At 59.7% G+C, this 23981-nt stretch overlaps 3 protein-coding genes across 10 annotated transcripts in view; 2 read left to right on the top strand and 1 right to left on the bottom strand.

Moving 5' to 3' along the window:
* The first annotated feature begins 355 nt into the window (after nucleotides 1-355).
* On the top strand, nucleotides 356-7459 carry PLIN5 (perilipin 5). Of its 6 annotated transcripts, XM_026481129.4 has the most exons (10): nucleotides 382-455; nucleotides 715-846; nucleotides 987-1100; nucleotides 1501-1576; nucleotides 2087-2282; nucleotides 3103-3185; nucleotides 3562-3742; nucleotides 4677-4876; nucleotides 6142-6264; nucleotides 6454-7459. In XM_026481129.4, the coding sequence occupies exons 4-10, from the start codon at nucleotides 1517-1519 to the stop codon at nucleotides 6982-6984; spliced, it is 1374 nt and encodes a 457-aa protein (XP_026336914.1). In that variant the 5' UTR covers nucleotides 382-455; nucleotides 715-846; nucleotides 987-1100; nucleotides 1501-1516; the 3' UTR covers nucleotides 6985-7459. The 6 variants fall into 6 exon arrangements, with proteins under 6 accessions (XP_026336913.1, XP_044233938.1, XP_026336914.1 ...); XM_026481128.4 differs by lacking the exon at nucleotides 715-846 and having other exon boundaries at nucleotides 356-455; XM_044378003.3 differs by lacking the exon at nucleotides 715-846 and having other exon boundaries at nucleotides 356-455; nucleotides 987-1104.
* Nucleotides 7460-10227: 2768 nt separating this feature from the next.
* Nucleotides 10228-23450, top strand: PLIN4 (perilipin 4). 2 transcript variants are annotated; one of them, XM_026481105.4, is made up of 8 exons: nucleotides 10228-10827; nucleotides 10949-11019; nucleotides 11538-11673; nucleotides 12545-12603; nucleotides 14366-18872; nucleotides 18985-19172; nucleotides 21064-21150; nucleotides 21227-23450. In XM_026481105.4, exons 2-8 carry the CDS (start codon nucleotides 10969-10971, stop codon nucleotides 21557-21559), a joined length of 5361 nt encoding a protein of 1786 aa, XP_026336890.2. In that variant the 5' UTR covers nucleotides 10228-10827; nucleotides 10949-10968; the 3' UTR covers nucleotides 21560-23450. The 2 variants fall into 2 exon arrangements, with proteins under 2 accessions (XP_026336890.2, XP_044233933.2); XM_044377998.3 differs by having other exon boundaries at nucleotides 10707-10827; nucleotides 12548-12603.
* The window catches only part of HDGFL2 (HDGF like 2), a 22277-nt gene continuing 19520 nt past the window's right edge, over nucleotides 21225-23981 (bottom strand). Inside the window, exon 16 of one of the 2 annotated variants that reach the window (XM_026481116.4) lies at nucleotides 21225-23736. In XM_026481116.4, the coding sequence (XP_026336901.1) occupies nucleotides 23634-23736 (103 nt within the window). In that variant the 3' untranslated portion in view covers nucleotides 21225-23633. The remainder of the gene's footprint in view (nucleotides 23737-23981) is intronic. The other variant, XM_026481117.4, reaches the window with a different exon arrangement.

Raw genomic sequence — 23981 nt, 5'->3', positions numbered from 1 at the left:
GGGATCCAAGGGATTGAGCCGGCCTGAATCCTGGCTGAGTTAAATAGCAGAGTTTTAAAATAACAAGAAAGACCTTGAGGACTCGTCCAAGGTCACTCCTCGGTGAGGCGGTGGGGGCTGGGACCATCCTCCACTGTCTCCGCGTCAACAGCAGGGTGACAGGTGGCCAAAAGCGGCCAACGGAAGTAGCTCAATCCTGGGGCATCCAGCGTTCTTAAGTAACTATGACAATCACAGAGGCCATCCCGAGCCCGAAAGAAACGCGCGGGTTGGGGAGGGTGGGCTGGAGCCCCGCCCCTAGGACACGCCTCCGCACTGCCCCGCCCCATTGGTCAGTCCCCGAAGGCCCCTCCCCCCGAGCCTCTATAAGGCGGGCGGGGCCAGCGGTGGGCGGAGACTGGAGCCCAAGTCTGGGGTCTGCAGCGGTACTGGGGGCTGCGGCTGCGCGTGCCCAGGTGAGTGCCACGCGGAGGGCGTCCAGGAGAGCCCCGCAGGTTTGGGATCTCCAGATCAGGTGGGCGGGAGAGGATCCGGCAGCGTGAGAGGGGAGGGGGATGACGGGTCGGAGCAGGTGGCCGAGACCCTTGGCCCAGTTGGCTGAAGCTCAGGACCCAGTTGGGCGGGGACCAGGGCTCTGAGGGCACAGGGTGGGGATAAGAGAAGAGCTGCGAGCGAGGAGTCTCAGGTCGAACTCCCCACTCTGAGTCTGCTTAGATGAGTGGCCCTGGAAACACCATGGACCTGCTGTCCGCCTCAGTTTCCCTGTCAGTCTGTGGGTTTATCGGGATTCTGCAGCTACCACCTCCACCCCTGCAGGGGCTGCGTGTGCAGTTCTGTCCAGGAAGGGTGAGTCGGGGGGAGGGCAGGGGCAGCAGGGACCTCTTCTCTTTCGCAGAAGAGGAAACAGCTCAGAGCGGTGAAGGCACTTGCCCAAAGTCACACAGCAGGTAATGGCAGGATTTGAACCCAGGTCTTTCTCTCTCCAGAGTCCATGCTTTGAATCACTACAGTATCCCCACCTTGCCAGACCTCTCTAGTGTGCACCTACTGTGTGCAGAGCCCTGTGCCTGCATTGTCCCTGTCCCTCAGGACACTGTGAAGTAGGTATTATCATTACCCTATTTTTTTTAGATTTACTTATTTATTTGAGAGAGAGAGAGAGAGAGAGAGAGTGTGTGTGTGTGTGTGTGTGTGTATGCAAGCGGGGGAGGGGCAGAGGTCAAGGGAGAAAAATCTCAAGCAGACCCCCTGCTGAGCACAGAGACCAACACAGGCCTCAGGACCCTGAGATCATGACCTGAGCCAAAACCAGGAGTTAGACATTCAACCAACTGAGCCACCCAGGCGCCCCATCATTACCCTATTTTGAGGGAACTGAGGCCCCAAGAGAGAACAATACTTGCCCAAGTCACAAAGCCCAGGGGGACAGAACCAAAGGCCTGGGCAGGACCCAGGAGGGCTGGTGTGTAGAGGCCCGTCTCACTCTGTCCTGCCCCTCAGGGTGTTGGCAGCAGGCATGTCAGAAGATGAGGCTGCTCACCCCCCCAGAACCAGCTTGTGGGAACAGAACCAGCAGGTGAGAGGCTGCCCCACCCACGGAGCAGGGGCACAGGCCAGGGCAGGGGGATATCCCTTCTGCGACAGTGTCAGACCAGGTACCCCCTTTCCTTCCTATCCTTGCTGGACCATGGAGGGGGTGGCATCGGCTACCCATTTCCCAGAGGGGCACAGTGATGCCGGGGGCGGGGAGCGTCTCTCCCTCCCCTGCCTCTGAGTCTCTGCTGGTACCTGTCCCTGTGTCCACCACCGGGGCACTGTCCTCAGCAGCAGCACAAGCCGCAGCATCGCCATACAGACTCTGCACCGGTCCCTGCTCCCTGCACTTCCCGCCCGTTGGCTGTGCGAATCTGCCAGCCCTAGAAACCCATTTTACAGATGGGGAGGCCAAAGCCCCAAGTTACGTGTGCAGTCTCCCCAACGCTCTCACCCCGCCTCGTCATCCTGGCCCAGAGAGGGAAGGTGGACTGAGGTGTGGCTGAGCTCCCCACACCCCCGGGGGCCCCTCTGATGCTGCCTCTTCCCGCAGAACGTGGTGCAGCGTGTGGTGGCCCTGCCGCTGGTCAGGAGCACGTGCAGCGCGGTCTTCGATGCTTACAGCGCGGCTAAGGACAGGCACCCGCTGCTGGGCTCCGCCTGCCGCCTGGCTGAGCACTGCGTGTGTGGCCTGACCACCCGCGCCCTGGACCACGCCCAGCCGCTGCTCAGCCACCTGCAGCCCCAGCGTGAGTCCCCCTACCCAGCCCGTGACCGTGGGTCCTGTGGTTTGTCCCACTGCTTCGTCCTCCCCTGCTCCAGCCGCATGACATGTTCTGGAAGGGACCTGCTGAGCTGGGACCTCCTCAGTCTTACCTACCGTGTATGCCATTAGTCCGTCCACCTGCCTGTACCCCCATCCACCCGTCTCACCCTCCCCCAGTCCTGCCAGCGCCATCTCCTGTTCTCTGCCTGCCCACCCCCCCACTGCATCCCTCTGTGGTTTGATCTCCTGGACCACCATCCTTAGCTGTTTACCTGGGGCCCCCCTCTTTCTGTCCCCATTCTGTGCGTCTTGATGTCTTCCCTTGTTGAGTGGCCCGACATACCTCAGGTCCCTTTGCCTGTCCACCTCCTTCCCTGTCTACCTCTCTGTCGTTGCCCCCATATGTCCCAAGCCCCACATCTCCCCGGACTCCTGGGGCCAGCCGAGGCGTCCAATCTGGCACAGAGGTGGGTGTGGGGCAGAAAGACCCTTGGATCCACATCTGACCGAGGAAGGGTGTCACCTGAGGGTCCCAGCTCAGGGCCTCCCTTGCCTCCTCCTCTGCCAGTTTGCATGACCTTGAGCCTGCTCGCCAGGGCGTCTGAGCCATGCATGAGCGAGGAGTCACCTTGGCGCTGGTGGCAGCCCAGTGGCAGGGCTGAGGCAGGGAGGGCAGTGGAGATGGGGTCCAGCCTGGTCCCCCACCCACAACCTCAGGGTCCCCAGCCCCTCGCAGGGCGGCCCAGGCCTCCCTCTACCTCTCCCTACCTGTCTTGCTCTCACTCCCTGCCTCTCCCCTCCAGTGGCCACAGTGAACAATCTCGCCTGCAGGGGCCTGGACAAGCTGGAGGAGAAGCTGCCTTTTCTCCAGCAACCTTCGGAGACGGTGCTGTGGGGACCCAGGGAGGGGTGGAGTTGGGAGGGAGCAGCACAACCTCCCCCGGGGCCAGCCTGGACACCTGGGCCAGCCAGACCCGGGGTGGGGGCAGGGGGAGGGCTGAGTCAGGTTTTGGCCCAACTTAAAAAACACCAGCCAAATTAAAATAATCAGCACCCGAGTGTATCGAGCGCTTAAGATACGCCAGTTGGGGCCCATCATCCCCTCAACAACCCCATGGGGGAGAACGTTTCTTTTCCTCCATTGTATAGAGGGGAAATTGAGGCCCAGAGCCAGGAGGGGCCAGGGACCCCTTGACACCCAGCCCTGGGGAACCGGGCAGAGAGAAGGGAGCCAAAATCTGGAAGGGGCCCCCTCCCACCAGGTGGTGACCTCGGCCAAGGATACGGTGGCCAGTGGTGTGACGGGCGTGGTGGGCCTGGCCCGGCAGAGCCGCCGCTGGAGCGTGGAGCTGAAGCGCTCCGTGAGCCACGCCGTGGACGTCGTGCTGGGCAAGTCGGAGGAGCTGGTGGACCACTTCCTGCCCATGACTGAGGACGAGCTCGGTGAGGCCGGCACCCTCCCGCCCTGGCCTGCCCCTGAATCCTTCTGCCCTGTCCGCATCCCCGGAGGTTACGGGTCAGAGAAGTCCAGGACGTGGGCAGGGCCACACAGCAGTTCATCAGGAAACACCGAGCTGGAGCCCAGGCCTGATGTCCCCATCCACGTCCACGGCCCCCCGACCCACATCCTGCTGGAAGCCAGACCGCGCAGACCCTAAGCGTGTACGGGGCTTAGAGACTCGAGGGCGATGGCCCCAAACTGGTGGCCCTCCTGTTTGTAGTACGGGCCTAGGCAGCGCCTCTAGAGTGTTTACCTCCATCTCATGCATTTAACATCAGTTTGTCCCCTCCCAATCCTGGTTTGTGGCTTGTCCTCCAACACTAAACACTCGGGCTGAATGGCAGCTGCCCTCTCCCGGGGTGTCTGGCCGGCTCAGTCGGGGGAGCATGCGACTCTTGATCTCGGGGTTGTGAGTTCGAGTCCCACGTTGAGGGGTAGAGAGGACTTCAAAAATAAAATCTCAGAGACGATCTGTCTTCTCAACCCCTGCTTTATGAAAGCGCTAGAGGAATGTGCCGAGACACTCCCTCCTCTGCAGGAAGGCTGACGGCGTTTATGAAGCACCTACTGTGTGCCAAGCACTTGTAAGAGAGTCTTCACAGCCCGTTTAGCAGAGGGTTGAGAGTGCCTGGGCTGGACTCCCGGGTCCGCCTTTTGCATACCATGGCACTCATCTCCCTTTGCCTCAGTGTTCCTCATCTGTAAATGGGGCTAATAGTAGCGCCTACGTCATAGGTTTTGGGGAAGGTTAAGTGAGTTGATATTGGTAAAGGAAAATGATAAATTTGGGAGTCCATGGGCTTGTCAACCCAGAAGGAGGGTGAGCAGATGTGGTGAGGGTGACCATGCTGACACCTCCCCCATCCCATCCTCCAGCGGCCCTGGCAGCCGAGGCTGAGGGCCCGGAAGTGGGCTCCGTGGAGGAGCAGAGGAGACATCAGGGCTACTTTGTACGTCTGGGCTCCCTGTCGGCGCGGCTCCGCCACCTGGCGTATGAACACTCCCTGGGGAAACTGAGGCAGAAGAAACACCATGCCCAGGACACGCTGGCTGAGCTGCAGGAGACGCTGGAGCTGGTGAGAGCCTTCTGTCCCCTCCCGCACCGTGATGCAGGCCAGTAGGCATGAACTGAGTACCAGCTGAGTCCCTGGGCCTGAGCTGGTCTGAAGGGGGAGGCACAGCCGAGCTCAGCTGCCTCCAGTTGTGTGTGTTCCGGGTTGGGGCAGAGCGGGGACACGGGACTGGGACAGCTCAGGAGGGTCAAGGCTCAGCCTGGGGAGACAGGAAGGGTTTCATCCGGTGGCGGCGGGGGTGGGGGGGGGAGTAGGAGCTGGAATTTATAGGCAGTTAGGGTCATTCAGGAGAGAGAGAAAGTACCCCTTCCCTTGCTTTCCTGCCACCAATCCCAGTCCTCCGCCGCCTGTAGGTCCTAGCCTCTTCCCCCACTGCCCATCCCTCCTACTCCAAAGGAACACGGCAGCTCCCACTTAACTCAGCTTGGTAAGTTCAGACGCCCCTAACCTGCTCCTCCTGCATCTCAACATCCATCCTTCCAGGGGCTCAGGTCAAAACCCAGAGCAACCCTCGACTCCCCTCTTGTCCACCGCTCTTGCTTCCCGCACATCAGCCCAGCTCTGCTCACAGCTCCCCCTCCTCTTCCCCCACCCGGGTTCAACCCCCATAACTGCATCTGATACCTGATACCCGGCCCCCTTCATTCTGGACCCCACTCTGTCCTCCCCACAGCAGCCACCAGAGGGCGCGTGTGAGCGCCTGTGTCGGTTTGTCACTGAGCACAATGTCCTCAAGGTCCATCCACGTTGTAGCAGGTGTCCACATGCCCTTCCTTTTTCAGGCTGAATCATATTCCAGAATGCAGATGGACCACACTGTATTTCTAGTTATCTCCTAATGCCTGCCCTGTCCTGGGCACCGAAGGCACAGTGGCCCCCTCAGGACTTTCACAGCCCAGTGGGGGGGATCAGAGTTAGGACGGAGAACATGCCAGGAGCTGTGGAATCTGCCCAGCCAGGAGGGGAGGAGGGAAGACTTCCTGGAGGGGGAGACGTCTACATTGAAACTTAAACTGGAGTGAACCAGGCAGGGGCATGGGGTGGAGGGAAGTGTGTCCCAAAGTGAGTCTGAGCTTCAGGGGACCCACAGGTCGCAGGGTCTGACCCAGAGCAGAGGAGAGAACGGGCAGGTGGGCCAGGCTGGATCAGCAGGTGGGGAGGGTTGCAGGAAGATGTTCTCTAAATGTTTATCAAGACCAGATCCAGCCTAGGGTGCTGGCTCCCCCCAGACCCTCCAGCTCTGATCACCACGGTCTCCATCCCCTCAGATCAACCTCATGCAGTGCGGGGTGACACCCACTGCCCCGGCCCGCCCTGGGAGGAAGGTGCACGAGCTTTGGGAGGATTGGAGCCAGTGCTCCCCAGAGAATGGCCACCGGCGCCGCAGCCAGGTAGGGTGGTGGGGAGAAGGTGAGCAGGGGGTGTGTCGGGGTGTTCTGGATCTGCCCAGGGTTGCCAGGAGCCGGGCTCCCGCTTGTCTCAAACCAAGTGTGGAGCTAGCTGTCTGGAGTGTGCATGGAGAAACAGGCGGGGCGCTGGTCCGGGCGCGAGCGCATCCGAGGCCCCTCCCTCCCCCACAGGCAGAGCTGGAGACGCTGGTGCTGTCCCGGAGCCTGATGCAGGAGCTGCAGAGCACCGTGGACGCGCTGGAGACCAGCGTGCGGGGCCTGCCCCCGGGCGCCCAGGAGAAGGTGGCCGAGGTGCGGCGCAGTGTGGACGCCCTGCAGTCTGCCTTCGCGGACGCCCGCTGCTTCGGGGACGTGCCGGCCGCCGCCCTGGCCGAGAGCCGGGGCAGCGTGGCCCGGGCCCATGCTTGTGTGGACGAGCTGCTGGAGCTGGTGGTACAGGCCGTGCCCCTCCCCTGGCTGGTGGGGCCCTTCGCGCCCATCCTTGTGGAGCGGCCTGAGCCCCCGTCTGACCTGGAGACTCTGGTGGACGAGGTCGTGGGGGGCCCTGACCCCCGCTGGGCTCACCTGGACTGGCCGGCCCAGCAGAGAGCCTGGGAGGCCCAGCACGGGGACGGGCCAGCCCTCCCAGAGGACATTCCCCAGGAGGAACCCACGCCCCCCAGCCGCCCCAAGCACACCCTGATGCCAGAGCTGGACTTCTGACCAGATGGGGCCATGGGGCAGCAGAGGCCGCAAGCAGGAGGCGCGCCTGTATCCCGAGATCCCTGCTGCCCCCTAGTGGCCGTGCATACGCACTAACCACCCATGCTGGGGCCTTGACCCAGGTGCTGGGTTGGGGTGGGGGGCTGAATTCAGAATCCTAGACCAGCCTCACTGATCTCAGACCCTCCCCAGTCCTTCCCTTGGGGTCCCACTAGCCACAAGCTGGGTTCATCTGTCTGTGGCCCCCGTCCCTGCACCCCAGGAAGCAGATCAAAACTCCCCACAGAAGCACACATTTTGCCCAATGGCTTCTACTTAGGGTTTTGGAAAGTGAGCACCCTCCACCCCCCACCTCTACACCCTGGACTGAGGGGTCCCCGAAGATATCCAGCTGCATTAGCTGGAACTGCCAGATCCACTTGCTTTGCCCTTTGGGGTTTGTGTTCCAGAATAAAGGTGCTTTGTGTGGTTCAAAGGCCTTTGGCCTCTGTTCAGGCTGGGGTGGGTCCTAGTTGCAGGGTGCCGGGGGCTCAGGTGTATGCCTGCATGGCACAAGCCAAGGGTCGAGATTTGAAGGCAGTGAGAAGGCCTCTCTGACCAGTTTGATATTCCGTCTGGGGTCCCACCACTAGCTCCCTGCCCACTGGTGTTAGGCATCCAAATGTAGCTTCCTGGAACGGAAGCTATTTACACTTTAGTATAAATGAATTTCTTGGAAACTGCAGAGAATGGGATCAGAGGGAAGAAGAAGCCAGGCGGGGCAGCCCCTCCTACGCCAACCGCCCTAGACCCGCAGGGGCTGATCTTGCTGTGATTTCTCCAGCTGCACTGGTCAGGATGGGGCAGACAGAGGTAGGGAAAGGGCCATGGGCCAGTCTCTTGGGGGCCTTCCCGTCCTTTGACCGAATTCTTGGCCGCCCCTGAGACTCCCCTGTGGCTGGGTGGGGTGTTAGGAAACCACAGTGTAATGTGATGAGGTCAGGGTGGCCCCTGGCTTTCCTAGGACCTGGCCCAGGGGCAGCTCTGGGAGACTGAACTAACTCCCACTAGCTAGAGTCACTCCCCGCCCCTGCAGAGGAGCCTCCATGGCTCAGACCAACTATCCAAACTCCTCACCCTGGCATTTGGGAGCTTTCGGTTTCACCGCAGTTGAAACCCCTACACAGATGTTGCCGCATTCCCACCGAACTCTGCATATCCCCCCACCTCCAGGCCTGTGCCCAGGCTGGGCCTGGAGTCCTCTCCCACCCCACCGCCCATCTCTTGGACACATCCCATCCATCTTCAAACACCAGGCCCAATGCCACTGCCTCCAGGAAGCTTTCCTTCACTCCACCCCAGTGGGATAGCTCTGACTCTCCACAGCTCACCTTCTTAGGACTCCAAGCCCCTTCCACCTGGACTTAGAGCCACAGGCAACCTTGCCTTCTCTTCCCCCACAAGGCTGGGGGCCCCCGGAGGGCCAGGTGTGGTGAGGATGGGTAGAGTGGCACATGGGAAGGGCATTTTGCAGAGGGAGCGGCTTGGGCAAAGGCATGGCAGTGGGGAGTCAGTGTGGCAGAGACAGCGGGAAGGGAAAGATAATGGACTGAGCAAAAATCTTGGGATGGATGAGGCCCTGGGGTCGAGTCTCAGCCTGGCCTACAACTGGGTCTGCTTGCCTCCTCCGACCCTCGTTTCTCCTCCGTGGGATGGGTATGAAAGTCACGAGGCCGCGCTCAGTCCTAGGACATGCTTCACACCCAGAAGCTGCCGTTCATTCGTTTGTTCGGTCAACAAACAAATACTGTTGAGCACCTGCTGTGTGCCAAGCAGGCAGCAAACCAGATAAAAATCCTGTTCTCTGGGGGGCGCCTGGGGAGCTCAGTTGTTAAGCTTCTGCCTTCGGCTCAGGGTGTGATCCCGGGGTCCTGCTTGTGTTCCCTCTCTCGCTGGCTGTCTCTCTCTCTCTGTCAAATAAATAAAAATAAAATCTTTAAAAAAAAAAATCCTGTTCTCTGGAACCTTACAATGCAGCTGGAGAGACAGACAACAAACAAGAAAAATACGTAAATTATGTCTTAGTTTTAGTAGATGATGAAAAATATAAAAGGGATGGACGATGGGGAGCATGCGAGGGTAGGAGGAGGGGTGTGTATTTTTAAATAGGAGAAGGGGATCCAAGAAGACCTCTCAGAGGAGGTGACATATAAGCAAAGACTGACGAGCATTCTGGGCAGGAGGCATTGCCTGTGCAAAGGCCCTGGGGCAGCACCAGGGCTGGTGTGTTGGAGAAACAGTGAGGAGGCCCATGTGTCTGGAGCAGAATGAGTCGAGGGGAGAGAGGGAGGAGGGGAGGACAGGGAGGTGATAGGGGCCAGGGTCACGAGGAGGACTAGGGTTTCCCCCATGGAGGTGGGAGCCCTGGGGGCTGTGGGGAGAGGACTTGGGTATTTATGATCACTTTAATTGTCTTTGCGGGGTTTCTCTGCCCTCACTGCGCTGTGGCAGCCTGTGGGAAGGGGAGGGACACACCCAGGGTTTCCCTCCTCCCCTGCCACCTTTGGGAAGCATTGGCTGGGAGGACAGAGTTTGGGGGACATCCTGTTTTGTTCCCCAACTGTTTGGCAAACACAGTGATGGCTCCAAGGAGATGACCTAGGGGTCATCAGGCTGTGTCTGAACCCTCCCTCCTCCCAGCTCAGTGCCCAGAGCCACCAACGGGGTCTGCCTCTACCTCCACCAGCACGCAACTGGGACCCCTGTCCCAGGAGCAGGCATGGGGGAGACTTAGCTCGGTGGAGGGTGTCCTTCCTCTGCTGGCCTGTGCACCTACCCACAGACAGCCCACTCTGCGCACAGCAGAACTGGGTTCGAATCCTATCCCTGCCACTTTCTGGCTCTCACTTCCTCCTCCAGGAAGTCACCCTGGGCTGTCGCAAGCCCACCAGGCCTGCATCTCACTCCCAAGATCTCCCAGCTCTTTTGGCATCCTGTATCCATCTGCATTTGGCCTTAATTTATGAAGGGAAGTCCCTCCTGGAGAGCAAAGCATCCCCTCCCTGCTCAGGAGAGACCCTGTTCCTCTCTTTCTGCCTGGACAATGCTAAGCAAATGTTTGTGGAGTACCTGCTGGGTTCCAGGCACTGGGGTAAACAGGTCACATGCTTGACCACATTTCGCACTCAGAACTGTCCCATGAGTTGGCTCATTTAGCCAAACATTTATTAAATGCCGAGTGTATGCCAGGTACAAATCTGTTGCAGGAGACGTAGCTGAGAACAAAACAGGCCTGAGGGAGGAGAGCGAGGGAGCTGTGTGTTGTGAGGAACGGCCCTCCACCTAGAAGGAACAGCATGTGCAAACATCCTAGGGCAACACCATGCCTGGGGCATTGGAGGAATGGCGAGGAGTCCTGTGCACTGGAGCGCGAGGGGGAGAGAGCTGGAGGAGGTGAGGACAAGGAGAAAGCAGGACCTTGTGGGCCATGGTGAGGAGTCTGGAAGGGTAAACCGAGGCCCAAGGATGTTCACTGGCCGAGGTGTCCCAGCGGAGCAGAGATGAGCATGTAGGCAGTGCCTCAGGGGCATGGGATGGCCTGAGAATCCTCAGCCTGGTGGAGGTGGGTGCCGTGGGGAGAGGCCGCCTGGTGCTGATAGCAGGGGAAAGGTGCTGGGCCCAGGGCCCACGCTGGGCAGGGCAGGCTGCACGTGACTGCCCAGGGCCCTCCCCCAGCCCGCTGGCTGCCTGCCTCTGCCGGCCGGGCCCGCGCCTGCCCCAGACCCTATAAGGCCTGGTAGCTGAGAGCAGAGCCGGCTGCCAGCTGTGCCTCCTGTGGCTCCGAGGGCCCCTCACGTACTCCAGGTGAGCAATGCCAGGGTGAGGCTGGGGCTGGGGGTGTGGTCGGGGGGCTGCTTGGGTTATGGGCGTGGGGCAGGAGGCCTGGGGGGCCCCTAGTCACACACCTTCTCTGTCCCCCTTCCAGCCGCTTGGAGTATTATTACCATGTCTGCTCAAGACGAAGGAGGTCGGGGTCCTCCCAAACCCAAGGGCAAGGTAAGGGGAGGCATGAGAGGGGGAGAGCCCTGCCAGGGCCTGGGAGCCCCCCAGAACCTTGGGAAGGTGACCTTCACAGTACTGGGGCCTGGAGGGGCGTCCCAGGTGGGGTGGGAAGGCTCTGAGAGCCATGGAACACACTTCCATCCTGTCCCAAGCTGGAGGGTGGGGTAGGAGTGGGGGAGCTCGAGCAACCCTCAGCTCCTTCCCCACTGTGTGATCTTGAACCAGGCGGGGCCCCTCTCTGGGCCTCAGTTTCCCCATCTGTGAAATGGGGGCCATGGAAGGAAAAGGTCTTTGGAGACCCAGAGAATGACCTTCTCCTCTGTGTGGGAGGCAGACTGACTCTGCCCATTGCCCAGACAAGGAAACTGAGACTCAGAGAGGCTCAGACTCCTTCCTGGGGTCACCCAGGAACCAGGGCCTGAGGTGACACAGGAACCCAGGGCTGTCTGATGCTTTCCCCCACCTTACCCCCAAGGCCTGCCCCTGCTAACGCTGCCCCTTGCCCCGTGTAGACCCTGGGGAGCTTCTTGGGGTCCCTGCCTGGCTTCAGCTCTGCCCGGAACCTGATGGCCAGTGCCCACGGTTCAGCGAAAGAGTCCCGGCCCGTGGCCGATCCAGCAGGCGCTTCCGGCCAGCCCCAGACTGAGGGTGAGTGGACAGCTCCACGGAGGCAGGGGCTCTGGAGGTGGGCCCCAGGAGGAAATCCCCTAGCAGGGGCTTTTGGCCATTTGGGGGCGGTTCATATATGTCAGCGTCATCTCAATAGACACTACAGGCTGGCATGCTCATTTAGCGCCAGATGGGGAAACTGAGGCATCAGTACGGCAGGTGAGTGGCCCAAAGTAGCATAACCAGCAACAGTGGGGTTGTGAACACAGCCTGTCTCCCTGCAATGTCTCCTACTTTCTTGACGCCTCTCCTGCCTCCCACCCCATTTCTGACGCACCACGGACCAGGGGCTGGGTGTTCCCCATGTCTGAGCTCATTGAAGATTTCCGTCCTCGTTCCCAGAAAGGGGCACTGGCTTACCTGGGGTCACACAGCCTGGGGGGCTCTCTACCCTTCAGGCAGCCCTGGGGCTGCAGAGGGGCTAATGCAGGGGAGCCTGGGGTTGGGGCTGCTCTCTGGACCGGGCCTCACTCTGGGCCCAGAGCCCCGGGCAGCTGACTTCTGCTCCACATACCCGGGCTGCAGCAGGGGTGGGGTGGGGCCCTGAATCCTCTTCCTGTGGCCCCCTCGGGGGAGTGTCCAGCACCCGGGACCCAGGCAGGGAAAACTCCAGAGAACTTCTGCTCTAGGAGCCCGAGACCCTGGAGGTCAGGGGAGCCTCTGGCAGGGCCAGTGACTGCGCCAGACCCATGGCCATGGATGTCACCTCCTGCTGTCCCTGGCAGGGTGGCTGGGACATTCCTGACCTTTCAGACTGTGCCCACCAATTGCGCAACGGGCACCAGGGTGGCTGATGCCAGCCCACGTCCCTCGCCGTTCCCGGTTGCCTGACCACCTCCTGTCCCCACAGCAGCCACCAACCTGGAGCAGACGGCCTGCGGGGAGAAGCTGCCGCCGCCTTCAGATAAGGTGAGAGGTGCTGGCAGAGACTGACAGCCTCCACCGCCTTCTGGGGCCCCTCCCAGGATATTTTGGTTCCTGCCTTCTGAGGGGTTGTCTCAGGCCAAGCAGAGGGCAGACCCCCGTGTACATCCTGCTGTGAGATTCCAGGCACTGGTTCCCCTCCGAGCTTCTGTTGGCCCATCTGTAACGTGGGCACAGTCCCGCCTCCCTGCCCAGCACAGCAAGGCTCCACATGGTCAACAGAGGGCCCCCTGCTCCCTGGCTCTGTCTAGCATCATGGGCAACTCACCATGTGTCGGGCTTTGGGCTAAGTGCTTTCCGCATGGTGCTTCATAGTTAATCGGCCCCGGGAACCATAGTACCCCACATGGCAGCTGAAGCACAGAGAAGGCAAGACACCTGCCAAAGGTCACACAGCAAGGCGTGGTAGTGTAGTACCTGAACCTTGGGCAGTTGGAGGCTGCCCAGATGACCTCCCGGGCTATCACGTCCCCAAGGCCTGGCCAAGCGGAGAGACTGATGCTGCAGCAGGGTGCCAGAGCCCTGTTACGACTCCTTCACCGAGCACAAGCCCCTACTGTGGAGTCTGACCGACTGCCCTCTGCCCTCAGCTCAGCCAGATGGGGAAAGCAAAAGGGGAAGAATGCCAGAGGCCCTCCAGGCCAGATTAAAACAGACCCTGGCAGGGTCCCCCTCTTCCTCTCCAGGCCTCTCTCTACTCACATTAATTGATCACCTACTACCTGCACAGTGTTTCAGGCATCTTGACTCCCTTCCTCCACAATCCTTGAAGGAGCCGCTGTTTTAGCCACCAGGCTTTAGACAAAGCTCAGAGAGGGGACATGGCTAGCCTGAGGTCACACAGTGGGGGGCGGGGGGGGGAGCAGAGAGCTGAGATTCGAACTCAGCTCTCCGCAGGCAGGGAGCCCAAATGCCCACTTGAAATGATGCTGGTGGGTGCTGGTAAGAATAAAATTTCTGGGCTCCTCCCCCTCAGCACTCTGGCTGTTTGGAGCCAGATGAGTCCTGGTTGTGGGGCGTCCCGGGCACTGCACGGGGGTGCACTCAATGCCAGGAGCACCCTCTTCCCCGAGTTGCGGCAAGCACAGACGTCTACAGACGCCACCCGGTGTCCCCTGGGGGTAGATTCACCCCAGTGCAGGAGCCCTGGGTTACGAACAGCACACTCAGGCTTGAAACTGCACGCTGGCAACTCTAAACCACCGCCACACTTTGCCAGTTTAACTAACTAGAGAAACCACCCTTCGGGAGGTCAGAAATGATGAGAATCACTGATGGGATCCCAGGACTCAAACCCATTACTTGTCCCTGTCCTTTTGCAGTTATTACTCTTCTAAATGTTGATTCTCCTCTCTTACTTAAAGATGTTCCTTTTAATGAGCGATTTGGTCTCCCCACTATCACGGGGAAACCAGGTTTGAAATCTGCCAAAAGTAAAGAGTAAGCAGGGCGAACACACTATGTCATTCAATGAGTGGCACTGAGCCCAAGTTCAGGGGACTTTGGCAAGAGTTCTGGAGCTGTAGGGACCTGCCATCAGCAATGGGGACCATCTGGCACTGGGACAGGGGCTGGTTGAGGCCGGATACCAGCATGAGAGGAAAGTATGTTGGGGTGGGAGGTGAGCGACAGGGGTTCTGGGGGACAGTACCTCTCCCTGAGGCACACGAGGGATCAGTTTGGCCGAAGTCTGGGGTGCGAAGTGTCTCCAGCTCTCCTCTTGACCACATGTGTCCTTTCTTATCAGATGATCTCTGGGGCAAAGGACCTGGTGTGCTCTAAGATGTCCAAGACCAAGGGTGCCATCTCCTCCGGGATGGCCAACATGGTAGACACAGCTAAAGGTGTGGTGCAAGGAGGCCTGGGCATGACCCGGTCTGCACTCACAGGCACCAAGGAGACTGTGGCCACGGGGGTCACAGGCGTGGTGGGTGTGGCCAAGGACACCGTTCAGACTGGCCTGGACACCACCAAGACCGTCCTGACGGGCACCAAGGACACCGTGTGCAGTGGGATGACTGGTGCCATGAATGTGGCCAAAGGAGCTGTCCAGACTGGCATGGACACATCAAAGACTGTCCTGACTGGCACCAAAGACACCCTATCTACTGGTCTCACAGGCGCACTGGATGTGGCCAAGGGCACCGTCCAGACTGGCCTGGACACCACTAAGACTGTCCTGACAGGCACCAAGGACACCGTGTGCAGTGGGGTGACTGGTGCAATGAATGTGGCCAAAGGAGCTGTCCAAGGAGGTCTGGACACCTCAAAAACCGTCCTGACGGGCACCAAAGATGCAGTGTCCACTGGCCTCACTGGGGCAATGAACATGGCCAAGGGCACCGTCCAGACTGGCATGGACACCACCAAGACCGTCCTGACGGGCACCAAAGATGCAGTGTCTGCTGGGGTGACAGGTGCAGCGAACGTGGCCAAGGGAGCCATGCAAACTGGGCTCAATATGACCCAAAACATTGCCACAGGCACCAAGGACACCGTGTGCAGTGGGGTGACTGGTGCAATGAATGTGGCCAAAGGAGCTGTCCAGACTGGCATGGACACCACCAAGACCGTCCTGACGGGCACCAAAGATGCAGTGTCCACTGGGCTCACTGGGGCAATGAACATGGCCAAGGGCACCGTCCAGACTGGCATGGACACCACCAAGACTGTCCTGACGGGCACCAAGGACACCGTGTGCAGTGGGATGACGGGTGCCATGAATGTGGCCAAAGGAGCTGTCCAGACTGGCATGGACACATCAAAGACTGTCCTGACTGGCACCAAAGACACCCTATCTACTGGGCTCACGGGCGCACTGGGTGTGGCCAAGGTCACCGTCCAGACTGGCATGGACACCACCAAGACTGTCCTGACAGGTACCAAGGACACTGTGTGCAGTGGGATGACCGGTGCCATGAATGTGGCCAAAGGAGCTGTCCAGACTGGCATGGACACATCAAAGGCCATCCTGAGTGGCACCAAAGACACTGTGTCCACTGGGCTCACAGGTGCACTAGGTATGACCAAGGGCACCGTTCAGACCGGTCTGAACACTACCAAGACCGTCCTTACGGGCACCAAGGATGCAGTGTCCACTGGGGTGACAGGGGCAGTGAACATGGCCAAGGGCACTGTTCAGACTGGCCTGGACACCACCAAGACCGTCCTCACAGGCACCAAGGACACTGTGTGCAGCGGGGTGACTGGTGCCATGAATGTGGCCAAAGGAGCTGTCCAAGGTGGTCTGGACACCTCAAAAACCGTCCTGACGGGCACCAAAGATGCTGTGTCCACTGGCCTCACTGGGGCAATGAACATGGCCAAGGGCACCGTCCAGACTGGCATGGACACCACCAAGACCGTCCTGACGGGCACCAAAGATGCAGTGTCTGCTGGGGTGACAGGTGCAGCGAACGTGGCCAAGGGAGCCATGCAAACTGGGCTCAATATGACCCAAAACATCGCCACAGGCACCAAGGACACCGTGTGCAGCGGGGTGACTGGTGCAATGAATGTGGCCAAAGGAGCTGTCCAAGGTGGTCTGGACACCTCAAAAACCGTCCTGATGGGCACCAAAGATGCAGTGTCCACTGGCCTCACTGGGGCAATGAACATGGCCAAGGGCACCGTCCAGACTGGCATGGACACCACCAAGACCGTCCTGACGGGCACCAAAGACGCAGTGTCTGCAGGGGTGACAGGTGCAGCAAACGTGGTCAAAGGAGCTGTCCAGACTGGCATGGACACATCAAAGACTGTCCTGACTGGCACCAAAGATACCCTATCTACTGGGCTCACGGGCGCACTGGGTGTGGCCAAGGGCACCGTCCAGACTGGCCTGGACACCACTAAGACTGTCCTGACAGGCACCAAGGACACTGTGTGTAGTGGGATGACTGGTGCAATGAATGTGGCCAAAGGAGCTGTCCAGACTGGCATGGATACCACCAAGACAGTCCTGATGGGCACCCAAGATGCAGTGTCTGCTGGGGTGACAGGGGCAGCGAACGTGGTCAAAGGAGCTGTCCAGACTGGCATGGACACATCAAAGACTGTCCTGACTGGCACCAAAGATACCCTATCTACTGGGCTCACGGGTGCTCTGGGTGTGGCCAAGGGCACCGTTCAGACCGGTCTGAACACTACCAAGACCGTCCTTACGGGCACCAAGGATACAGTGTCCACTGGGGTGACAGGGGCAGTGAACATGGCCAAGGGCACAGTTCAGACTGGCCTGGACACCACCAAGACCGTCCTGACGGGCACCAAAGATGCAGTGTCTGCTGGGGTGACAGGTGCAGCAAACGTGGCCAAGGGAGCCATGCAAACTGGGCTCAATATGACCCAAAACATCGCCACAGGCACCAAGGACACTGTATGTAGTGGGATGACTGGTGCAATGAATGTGGCCAAAGGAGCTGTCCATACTGGCATGGACACCACCAAGACTGTCCTGAGTGGCACCAAAGACACTGTGTCCATAGGGCTTACCGGCGCACTGGATGTGGCCAAGGGCACTGTTCAGACCGGTCTGAACACTACCAAGACTGTCCTGACAGGCACCAAGGATGCAGTGTCTATTGGAGTGACAGGGGCAGCAAACATGGCCAAGGCAGCCGTGCAAACTGGGCTCAATACGACCCAAAACATCGCCACAGGCACCAAGGACACCGTGTACAGTGGTGTGACTGGTGCCATGAATGTGGCCAAAGGAGCTGTCCAGGGTGGTCTGGACACCACCAAGACTGTCCTAACGGGCACCAAGGACGCAGTGTCCACTGGGGTGACAGGCGCAGTGAACATGGCCAAGGGCACTGTTCAGACTGGCTTGGACACCACCAAGACTGTCCTGACAGGTACCAAGGACACCGTGTGCAGTGGGGTGACTGGTGCCATGAATGTGGCCAAAGGAGCTGTCCAAGGAGGTCTGGACACCTCAAAAACCGTCCTGACGGGCACCAAAGATGCTGTGTCCACTGGCCTCACTGGGGCAATGAACATGGCCAAAGGCACCGTCCAGACTGGCATGGACACCACCAAGACCGTCCTGACAGGCACCAAAGATGCTGTGTCCACTGGGCTCACTGGGGCAATGAATGTGGCCAAAGGAGCTGTCCAGACTGGCATGGACACATCAAAGACTGTCCTGACTGGCACCAAAGACACTGTGTCCACTGGGCTCACAGGCGCACTGGGTGTGGCCAAGGGCACTGTTCAGACAGGCCTGGACACAACCAAGACTGTACTGACAGGCACCAAGGACACCGTGTGCAGCGGGGTGACTAGTGCCATGAATGTGGCCAAAGGAGCTGTCCAAGGAGGTCTGGACACCTCAAAGACTGTCCTCACGGGCACCAAGGATGCTGTGTCCACTGGGGTGACGGGGGCAGTGAACATGGCCAAGGGGGCCATGCAAACTGGGCTCAATACGACCCAAAACATCGCCACAGGTACCAAGGACACCGTGTGCAGTGGGGTGACCGGTGCCATGAATGTGGCCAAAGGAGCTGTCCAGGGTGGTCTGGACACCACCAAGACCGTCCTCACAGGCACCAAGGACACCGTGTGCAGTGGGATGACCGGTGCCATGAATGTGGCCAAAGGAGCTGTCCAGACTGGCATGGACACATCAAAGACTGTCCTGACTGGCACCAAAGACACCCTATCTACTGGGCTCACAGGCGCACTGGGTGTGGCCAAGGGCACCGTCCAGACTGGCCTGGACACCACTAAGACTGTCCTGACAGGCACCAAAGACACTGTGTGCAGTGGGATGACTGGTGCCATGAATGTAGCCAAAGGAGCTGTCCAGACTGGCATGGACACATCAAAGGCCATCCTGACTGGCACCAAAGATGCAGTGTCCACTGGGCTCACTGGGGCAGGGAGTGTGGCCAAAGGGGCAGTGCAAAACATCCAGAATTGGTTACCTGGTACCCAGGACAGTGTCCAGAGTGGACTCACCAGTTACAGTGCCCCAGACAACGGAGTGGAACAAACTATCCTGAGACCCCAAGAGGCTCTGTCCTCTGGGGTATCCAGCACCCCAGACACTCTGTGTGCAGGCCCAGACCTTGCCAGAGAAGATACTGCCGTGGCAACAGGCACCCATGGGGCCAGCCTGGGCAGGGAGGATGCAGGGCATGTGGCTACCACACATGGACAAGAAGGAGCCATGAGCTTTGCAACGCTCCGGGACGAGCTGGGAGAGCTGGGGGATATCTTCCACCCCATGGATGCCGAGGAGCAAGGTGAGAACAGCACAGCCAGGCCCACCTCCCAGGGGGGCTTGGCTTCTGTAAAACCTAAGCCCTGGATTCTCCAGGGACCTCTAGGATTGAGGAATTCTGTCTTCCTTTACAGCTCAGCTTGCTGCCTCCGAACCTGAGCCAAAGGTGCTCACCGCTGACCGCGGCAGCTACTTTGTGCGTCTGGGTGACCTGGCCCCCAGCTTCCGCCAGCGGGCTTTTGAGCACGCCCTGAGCCACTTGCAGCACGGCCAGTTCCAGGCCAGGGCTGCGCTGGCCCAGCTGGAGGACTCCTTCAAGCTGGTAAGAGCCTTTCCCTCCCCACAGCACCTTCCCAGAATAGCTCCCCAGGCTCCCCCAGCCACGCGCGGTGACCACAAGTATTTACAGCACCCATCGGCCAGGGATCCGCCGGCCCAGGCCTCCCACACCACCAACAGCTGCAACTCACACCACTTCTTCTCTACGCTGGGGGCAGGGGCGGGGGACACCGCCAGTCCAGCAGCAGCCCATGGTGGCTGATGCAGATGGTGAGGAACCCCCAGCTCTGAGGACCTCCTGGTTCCCAAGGTCACGGGTTTTAGATGCTCAGAAACATCAGCCTCACATACATGTGCAGTGAGCAGCCCGGTGATGCTGCCTCAATCGGGATCCCCGGGGTGTGCCCCCCAACTGTGTTTTCAATCAGTGCCCCAGGCTCTCTGGTGAGCCACAGTTTGAAGACCACTGGTCCAATCCAGTGGGGGTCTCGACAGGGATGGTCGGCCCCCGGAATGCTAGGCCATGTCTGGGGGCATCTGTAGCTGTCAAGACTGCGGGAAAAGGTGATACTGGCTTCAAGAGGGTGAGACCGGGGAATGGTGCTCAGCCCCCACCTAGCGCCCAGATGGAGGACTGGCCTGACCCAACAGAGGTGTTGTTAGGGGGTCACTCTGGCTGCTGAAGGGAGAAGGGGCTGGACCTGGGACATCAGTGAGGTTTTCACAAAAATCCTGGCAAGTGACAGATGATGGGGCCTCCAGGGTAGTGTCAGGGGCAGCGAGAGGCACCTGTGTTCCAGATGTGCCTCCGGAGCGGGGCTGCCAGAGTCTGCGGTCGGGCTAGATGTGGGGCACAAGAGAGAGAGGGACTCTAAGGCACCTCGGAGATTAAAAAAAAAAACTTCTTTTTTAAGTACCTTATTTAAGTAACGTCTACACCCAACATGGAACTCAAACTCAAAACCCTGAAATCAAGAGCCGCATGCACGCTCCACCGACTGAGCCGGCCAGGTGCTCTGCCTGCGACCCCAGGGGAGGTGCCGAGCAGGTTGGGGGTGAACAGTGAGAGCTTGGTTTTGGACAGGGGAAACTGGAGGTGACTAGTGGGCCCCAGATGGGAGTCACAGCGGGGTGCGTTGGGAGGGCGACCACAAGTTGGGAGTTCACACCTGTCCCATATGCTGCCCCCACCCCACCAGTTGCTGGGACAATGAAGACTGGTCAACTGGTGGTGGGGCTGGGGAGGCTCCTATGTGCCGGGGACCCAACGATCAAGGAAGAAAAGCTGCCAAAAAAGCTTTATCTCCACCCAAGGGTGGGGGGGAGATAAACAGCAAAGAAACAGACATCTGCAATGACTCAACAGTGATGTGCCTCTGAGGAGAATAATGAAATGTGACAGGGAGGGACTAGGGGCCACTGCACTGGGTAGCTGGGGAAGGCCTCACCTGGAGGACAACCTAGAGCCAAGATTGAATGGGCACCACATGAAAAGGCCAGAAGCATGCTCCAGGCTGAGCAGGCAGCATGTGCAAAGGCCCTGAGGCAGCAAGACAGAGGACAAAATGAGGCCAGCGCTTCCAGAGCAGAGTGTGACAGAGTGTCAGCAGGAGATGAGGTCTGGGACATCCCAGGGAGCAGACAGTGTAGTCCATGGTGAACAGCTGGATTTTATCCAAAGGGCATTGAGGAGCCATGGGAGGGTTTTGAGCTGGGAAGTGACGGTTTGTAATCTGGTCTCTGAAAAGCCCAAGGAGAATATGGATTATTGCTCATCCTGACACAGCTGGTTCTAAACTTGTGGCTTTTCCACCACACCACACAAAGGTCTAGACATGAGGCTCCAAGGCCAGGCCCAGGAATGTCCCCAGGGGAGAGTGTGTGAAAGGACCCTGATGAGAATCCATGATTTCTCTGCTGGGCTCTCTTTCTAGATTGAAAAGGCCAAGCAGGCTCCAGAAGGCCATTCATGGCTGGACCAGAGTCCCAGCAGCAGAGTGGAGGAAGGCACTCCCCAAGAGGTATGTAACAAAGGGCCACGGCTCCCGCTCTTCTCCCTCGACCCCTGCTTACCTTACTGCCTCCCTCCCCCCGCAGGTGCCAGACTCCGGGGCTCTGTCCAGGGCCTGCAGCCTCATCCAGCAGCTCCACGTGGCCTACAGCACTCTGGCCTCCAGCCTCCAGGGTCTCCCCTCTGAGCTCCAGCAGCAGGTCGGGCGGGCGCGCCACAGCCTCTGCGAGCTCTACAGCCTCGTCTCTTCGGCCAGTTCCATGGATGAGCTGCCGGCAGAGCGCCTGGCCCAGAGCCGCTGGGCCGTGGGCCGGGCGTGGCGGGAGCTGGAACAGATGCTGGAGAGCGTGCAGCACGGCCCGCCACTCTGCTGGCTGGTGGGGCCCTTTGCCCTGTGCCCTGCTGGGCAGCAGCTGTAGGTCCCTCCCGCCTACAGAGCCCTCCGCGGAGACTTCTCCCCAGCCAGCTCACCAGATAAGCTCCAGCTCCCCGAAGGTCTGGACCCAGCAGGCTGGTGCTGCCTGGCACCCGCGGAGGCACCAAGGACTTTGAGTGCGGCCACAGCACGCACCCAGCTCTGGCCCTGCCTACGCCGTCCACCCTTCCTTCCCAAACACCGCTGGGCCTTCTCCTGGCCTGGGGCCCAGGGCTGCTAAGACCGCTGACAGAGGGCCTTCCCCTGAAGGTCTCAAGCAAGCACTCCAATTAGGAAAGAGAAGTGGAAACATGCCTAGGTCTAGAAGGTTCTCCATTCAGCAACCTCCACTAGGAGCCCCTTTATCTTTGGGGCACCCCAGTCTGGGTCCTTTAGCTATCAGCACAGTAAGTGCTCCTCCAGAAACATACACCCCAGCCCTCAGCAAACCATGTTCCATTGTACCAGAAAGTACCAGAATGCCACTGTCACCTGGGGGCAGGCTCCTACCGCCTCTGCTGATGCCTGGTGTGGCCAAGGGGTTCTGAGAGGGTGAAGCTGCAGCAGCCAACTATGGCCATGCACTGGCCCAGCTGGGGGACCAGACTGCCGCCTCGGCCCACACCCAGAGCTGATGTTTTGTGGTCCCCAAGGCCCCTGGGCTGAGGAAGGAGAGAGAGGGCTTCCCTGTGGGGGATGGGGCCCTAAGGGGCATATGACGATACGTGCTCAACACGGTCCCACGTTCACCCCAGGCTGGAGAACAGGGGCTGGGACACAGGCAGCATCCCTTCCTTCCCAGCCACACCGTCCCTAAATGCCCAGGGCAGCCATACAATATGGGTGGCATGTGGGGAAGCTGAGGCTCCCCCTCACCGGTCCTCCAGCTGGGAGGAGCCCTGTCAAGCAAGACCCCGCCTCCCAGAACCCATATCACACCCACAACTGCCCAATTGGGCTACCTCCCTTCCTTAAGGAGAGCTTGAGATGCCCTCCTACCAGCTCCTTCTCAGAAACGATGGGGTGCTCCAAGCTCAGGACGCAAGGCCAGCCTTCCCCCAAGTGTCACCATTGGCTCCTGGGGGCTGGCCGTGGTGAGACATGGGGGACAGGTCAGGAAGCCTCTCGGGCCTGTCCCTCCTCAGTCTCCACCACAGGCAGAGGCACTGGGCACACAGCCATTCACACAAATGGAGCACAGTCCAGCCAGACCACATGGGGGGACACCAGGCTCTGAAGTTCCACACCGCACCATGGCCTCGGCTGAGATGGAGAAACTTGACCAGGGGCAAGGCGGAGGACACACAGTGGACGCCACTGTTGATGCAGGTGCCTAGCTGGGAACCACACACACGTCTGTCTGAATCCATGTGCCGGCCCTGGGAGCCTGGGTCACTTTACAGGAGGAACGAGAAGCCCAGAGTGGGAGTGCCACTTGTCCAAGGTCACAGAGCAAGGCCTGCCCCCAATGCTCACACCGTCTGAACGTCAAGGACAACGGCTAGCCCACAGCAACCCCCGAAGGCTGAATGGCTTGAATGCCCCAAGCGCTGCTTCTGGGGACCCCGGGTCTTACCTGCAGCCTGTGTAGGAACAGGAAAAGAGCAAGGCCCTGTAAGAATGCCTGGGCTCTGGGCTGCCGCACGCAGGAGGATCAGACCACAGCCTCCACTTGAGCCTCCGTTACCTCTAAAAACGCCTCCCACCTCCCCTCTCCTTCACTGTCAGCCTTGTAGGCCCAGGCCGGGCAGGGGCAGTGTCAGAACCGAGTTCACATCTGCTGTGAATGGTGACCTTGTGGCTTAAACCCTCTGTCCCTGGACAGGCCCTGGACAGCTAGCTGCACCAGCAATCCTAGAAAACCGAGCCAATAAAAATGACTTTCATTAAAAAAACCCTTTATAGTCATTTCATGTCGGTTGGAAATCACAGAAGTTAGGCAGAAAAACAACCCAGGGGACAGATACAAAGGGACAGCACGACGCTTCCCCAACAGGTCTCTGCTCCGCGGGTGGAGGGCGGGGGCCGGGGCAGGCCTGGGGCATCTACGTGCGACGGGTGGGCCTGGCCGCCTGGGCTCAGCTGTCCTCCTCGTCCAGGGACTCCGAGTCCATCCGCACCCTCACACGCTCCTGCCGCTCCTTCCCGGGCGCGTCCAACTCGGAGCCCTCCCGCATGCTGCTGGTGGGAGCACAGGCAGGTGGGGGTGAGCACTCAGCCTTCCACTGCTGGCAGAGACCTGGCGCCCTAGGAGTGCAGCCCGCGTCTGGAGTCCCCTATGCTGCCCCAGCTGGATCCCTGCCAGGCACAGGCAGGCCTGGGGTCCTCAGCATGGCGACGTCAGCATAAAGCAGCCCACCACGCCAGGAGGAAGCCATCCTCCCACGGGCCGGGCCCAGAGCAGCTCAGAACTGCAGAGCTCCCTC

Source organism: Ursus arctos, unplaced genomic scaffold (assembly GCF_023065955.2).
Source record: "Ursus arctos isolate Adak ecotype North America unplaced genomic scaffold, UrsArc2.0 scaffold_14, whole genome shotgun sequence".
Classification (NCBI taxonomy): Eukaryota; Metazoa; Chordata; class Mammalia; order Carnivora; family Ursidae; genus Ursus; species Ursus arctos.
Note: the sequence above shows the minus strand (reverse complement) of the source record. Positions and strands in the feature narration are given on the sequence as shown.